This window comes from Falco naumanni, chromosome 5 (assembly GCF_017639655.2).
Source record: "Falco naumanni isolate bFalNau1 chromosome 5, bFalNau1.pat, whole genome shotgun sequence".
Taxonomy (NCBI): domain Eukaryota; kingdom Metazoa; phylum Chordata; class Aves; order Falconiformes; family Falconidae; genus Falco; species Falco naumanni.
Window position 1 is genome coordinate 7,723,718 of NC_054058.1, and position 4,865 is coordinate 7,728,582.

General features: G+C 45.1%; 1 protein-coding gene across 2 annotated transcripts; it reads left to right on the plus strand.

Moving 5' to 3' along the window:
• The first annotated feature begins 310 nt into the window (after window positions 1-310).
• LOC121089569 (trypsin I-P1-like) lies at window positions 311-4,174 on the plus strand. 2 transcript variants are annotated; one of them, XM_040596904.1, is made up of 5 exons: window positions 311-571; window positions 1,295-1,466; window positions 2,073-2,326; window positions 3,050-3,186; window positions 3,922-4,174. In XM_040596904.1, exons 1-5 carry the CDS (start codon window positions 532-534, stop codon window positions 4,069-4,071), a joined length of 753 nt encoding a protein of 250 aa, XP_040452838.1. In that variant the 5' UTR covers window positions 311-531; the 3' UTR covers window positions 4,072-4,174. The 2 variants fall into 2 exon arrangements, with proteins under 2 accessions (XP_040452838.1, XP_040452837.1); XM_040596903.1 differs by lacking the exon at window positions 311-571 and having other exon boundaries at window positions 604-1,466.
• The last annotated feature ends 691 nt before the right edge of the window (window positions 4,175-4,865 follow it).

A 4,865-nucleotide genomic window follows, 5' to 3' on the forward strand; every position in this document is an offset into this window, starting at 1 on the left:
CAAAACCACACGCACTTACTCAAGAAAAGGAATTTGCTAAAATAACAACATTGAGACATTTTGGTTTTGCATGAGGTTTTTTTTTCCAAATAAATGTATAGTATCTTACAGTCCATTAACTACAATATTCAGCTTCCAGTAAAATATATGCATTTTTAAGAATGGCACCGTCAGCACAGAGGAATCTCAAAGAGGTTTGAGGGTTGCTCTCAACAGATGCTGCATGTAAGCATGAGACAGACAAAGAACTACACATCTTCCAAAGCCCAAATGTATTTTTAAATTGAAGGTTGCTCTCTGAAATAATTTAAAATAGCTCTCTGTCTTACGAAACGTTTATGATTAACTGATGTGTTATTTGTACTTTCTACTAATGGCTGTTAATGCCCGCATTTGGATCTTCAAATTTTCCACTGTGTACTTTTTGTCTGGAAAAAACCTTGGACTAGAGATAAGGCCGTTTCAAAAAACGTATTTCTAGCAGCTCCCACCTCCAGTCCACCAGTCTGAGCTCGAGGCTGGGTCAAGATCATGAAGTACATACTGTTTGTCACCTTTGTTGGTGTGGCTGGTAAGTATATTTTTTACTTCTATTTTTGTAATTTAGAAGGAAGCTCATTTTCTAGGCAAATTTGCAAGGTAGTCTGTTGTAGGAAAGTGAAGTCCAGTTGCAATTTGCAAAACTTTTAAGGCAGAGTGTTGCACCTTCTTTAGACTTCTGTCTGTTCATAATCGCTTGTGTCAAAAAATGGGGAAAGAATGTATCACAAAATGGGGAAGTAATGCCTTCATAGGTGTTCTTGACCCCAGAATACTGAAATATGTCCATGGCTTCAAAGACGACCATCTCTCTTTTATGAAGTACTTCTCTATGAAGTACAAAGATAATGGCTCAGGAAGTCCTTAAAGCTGCTGCAAATTTTTGGACTATGGGTGAGTGCTCCAAGGAAATACCACCGCAGACTCGTTCTGTACTTACAGTTAGTCTACTGCTGACCATTACTGCAGACAGGATCCTAGGACAGACCCTCTTTTGATCTGATCTGACATGTTTCTATGTTCCTATATTCACCCTGGGACCAGCAGCCGGTGCTTTACATGCAGATATGTGAGATGCCAGTCTAAGTCTCATTGCATGATTTTAGGGAGCAGCAACTGAATGTTGAGACTTGCCCACTGGTGCTACTGTGAGTTTTTATAGAAGTAGAGCCTACAAGTGAGATGCTTCCATCAGTCACAGGGTCACCGTATTCCTTATGCCAGATGTTGACGTATATCACTTCTTATCTCGCAGTTGCCTTCCCCAGCATCGTTGATGACGATGATGATGACAAGATTGTGGGAGGCTACACCTGTGCGGCAAACTCTGTCCCCTATCAGGTGTCCCTGAATTCTGGGTATCACTTTTGTGGAGGTTCCCTCATCAACAGCCAGTGGGTCCTGTCAGCTGCTCACTGCTACAAGTCGTGAGTAGAAAAATTATGTTCTTCCGTAACCTACTGCTTTCTTCCAGTTCACTTCTAGCAGGAATTATGAGCTGTGAGATCCAGATATGTAAGTGACTCCGTTCTGAGAGAAGACAGGCAAGGAATGTGTGGCTCATTCAGGAAGCTGGGCTGAGGCATCATAAGGGGTATTTCACTTCTGCAGATTTTTCTGTGAGTGCAGAGCACTTTCTGAAATGACAGTGCAATAATCTAGCAACGAGCCACGGGCTGTAATTTCTTAAAAACTGCATTAATCTTGCTAAAAAACAGTTACTGGAAAACAGAAAGAGGAATGAGATCAGCGTGATAGCAGTTTGCCTTTTTTCAAAATGTTTGTATAAAGCACTGTTATGTATTCAACTTGTCTCTGCTCAATGAAGTAAACCTGCAGAAATTCATCACTGTCCTGGGAGTGGGTAAGATCTCGGTGTGGATCCCCAGGACTTATTGCAGGACAAGAAAGACAACCTGCATGAAAACAGCTACTACGAGAGTGATGGCTGAAGCCAGTGCATACGGTGATGGGGAGGTTCCTCATAACCTGTCAGCAGCAGTGAAGTATTTGCCATTCCTTCTCTTTTCTAGTCGCATCCAGGTACAGCTTGGGAAACATAACCTGGCGCTCACAGAATCGACGCAGCAGTTCATCAATTCAGCTAAAGTCATCCGCCACCCTGGCTTCAGCGCCTCCACGCTGGACAATGACATTATGCTCATCAAGCTTTCCAAACCAGCCCAGCTCAACCGAGCCGTCCAGACCATTCCTCTGCCCACCAGCTGTGTGGCCACGGGCACCACATGCCTCATCTCTGGCTGGGGCGACACGATGAGCAGTACCAGTGAGTACTCCGTGGGCACGTGCAGCACCGTGAGGGCCCAGGAGACCCTCTGAGACCTCACAATTAACTCTCAGCAGTAGAGGGTGAAGCACAGAGAAGTGCTGTGGGACAAGCCTATTCTGAGCAATCAGTTTGTGTAGGACAGTAACCATTTCACTGCTTTAAAGGCAAGCCTTTATAAGGTCCTTCTTGTTCTGTGTTAGGAACATGGAATCACTTAAGTCATCCATGTGCCTTTCACTAGCATGTTCACACAGCCATGAATTTTGTGGCCTGGCACCACCAGCCGTGCAGTGCCAAGCATGAGCAATTTGACTCATGCCAATAGAGCTGTCAAGTTCTCAGAGAGCAAGATCAACATCTGCGATTGTGCATCTGAAATTATGACAAGGGAGCTCCATTCCCTTACACCAACAGTCAGAGGTGTGCATGGTGACTGGTGGCTAATCCGCTGGTGACAACTAAACCTGCACCAGAGGAGAGGATGGTTTTCCTGAGGCCCAGGTTCCCCCCCGCATACATGCTCCAAGAGCAGCTCTTAGCTCCACATTTGCCACTTGATGATTTCCTGAGCAAAAGGAATCGGTGCTGCAATTACTGCTTGGAGGAAGAGTGATGATAGCTAAAACAGGTTGTTCAGTGATTCCTTTTCTGCTCAGAAAGATCTCTGGGTTCTGAAATGAACTTGGAGATGTCATCAACCATGTCCCTATTTTCTTGCAGATCCCTACCCAGACACCTTGCAGTGCCTGAAGGCTCCTGTACTCTCCTCAAGCGTGTGCACCAAAGCCTACCCTGGGAAAATTACCAAGAACATGATATGTGTAGGATTCATGGAGGGAGGCAAAGACTCCTGCCAGGTAATACATCTGCTTTTCCTTTCCCATATGTTTCTCTCCTGCCTTTTGCCAGTAGTAGAGGCCTTCACATGAGAGAATCTGCTATACTCACTGCACCGGCATGTTTGCGTGTTGTTTTTTGAACAGCAGAGGCTTAGGGCGAAAGTTGCTTATTGAGTGAGACTAGGTGTTTTACCACTCAGTCAGTCATTGTCCCTTTTTTGAGATAGCAAATACCTCTTCCCTAAATCTCCACAAGCAGACTATGCCACCTCCTGCACCTTAGGCTATTGGAAACGGAGGAGTGCTGCACCAGAGGGTCAATAGTCATCACAGTGACTTTAGAGCTCAGGACACAAATGTTTTGGACTCACTGAAAACAGAAAAGCTGGCATGTCAAGACCCAGGCTGTCTGGAAAATGAACACACCTGACAATTGCTCTGCATTTGACGTGTGCCTAGCTCCATGAAATATTTGGCAGAATAATGTTTAAGACACACACATCCTAAAAGTCTGCCAAGGACTGCATCCATCAAAACTAGGCAGGTTACTCATCCTTGGCTGTGGTGCCCTTGGAGCTGAAGTAAGGCACAGTAGCATCAGGTGCAGAGTGGTAACCAGAAATGACCTTTGTGGAACTTCTGTGTAGAAAAACTCAGTGGTGCTCCCTCCACTGTCAGTGATTTCTGGCATCTCTGGCTCATCACTTAACACTGATATCACTTGCTGAATATCTGTATCCTTTATGTGCACAGGGGGATTCCGGCGGTCCAGTGGTCTGCAACGGGCAGCTCCAGGGCATTGTCTCCTGGGGTATCGGATGTGCACAGAAAGGCTATCCCGGGGTTTACACTAAGGTCTGCAATTACGTCTCCTGGATTAGATCAACTATGTCTTCCAACTGAGACACTCCTTGTTCTATGTGACCTGTTTCTCCTCAAAATTTTCTTCTGTTTTGGATCTGGACATACAAAAAATATCAAAAAATAAAGACTTTCAGGCACATTTTCTTTGTGCAACTGTGTGCCTTCCATAGGTTATGATATGGAGGAAAGAGGCAGGGAATATCACTTTGGGGACATTCTAGATTATTATTTGTAGTGCCTCTCAGCTAGCAGGATCTTGGAACACTTTGCAGACTCATCTTCAGGAGCCTTTCAGTCAGTTACATGCAGCCAGTTCTGGAGCAGACCGTCTTTTCTGTTTATCATGTTTACCATTTCACATACTCAGGTGCTACAAAACTGCCTAAAACAGCTGAAAGCGTGCTGAATCACACAGCAGCGTACTCCTACTGTAGAAAATAGCATGCAGCAACACAAACACTCCCCGTTGCCCCTGCTCCCACCCCCAACGATATGACTGAACGTTCCTAGTGGAACCTCCCTGAGAGCTCTGCTTGGGGAACAAAACTAACCTCGTGCTAGAGCTTGTTCTTTTCACGTACCAGTGCCACTGGGGCTGCTGTCTGTACCTTCCTGCTCAGTTCACTGGTTGTACTGGTCTTGCTTACTTTTCCTGGAAGAGTCAAAAGGACAGAGATGTTCCTGGGTTCTGGTTTTAGCTCCTCCTAACCCCAGCTGGCACTGGAATTTAAAGTCCATGAAAAAGCTGACAAAGTTGCCAGTGGGCTGTGTAGCTGCCTCCTAAGAATAAAGGGGAACGGAGAGTCTGAGTAGAATAAAAGGATAGAAAAAGC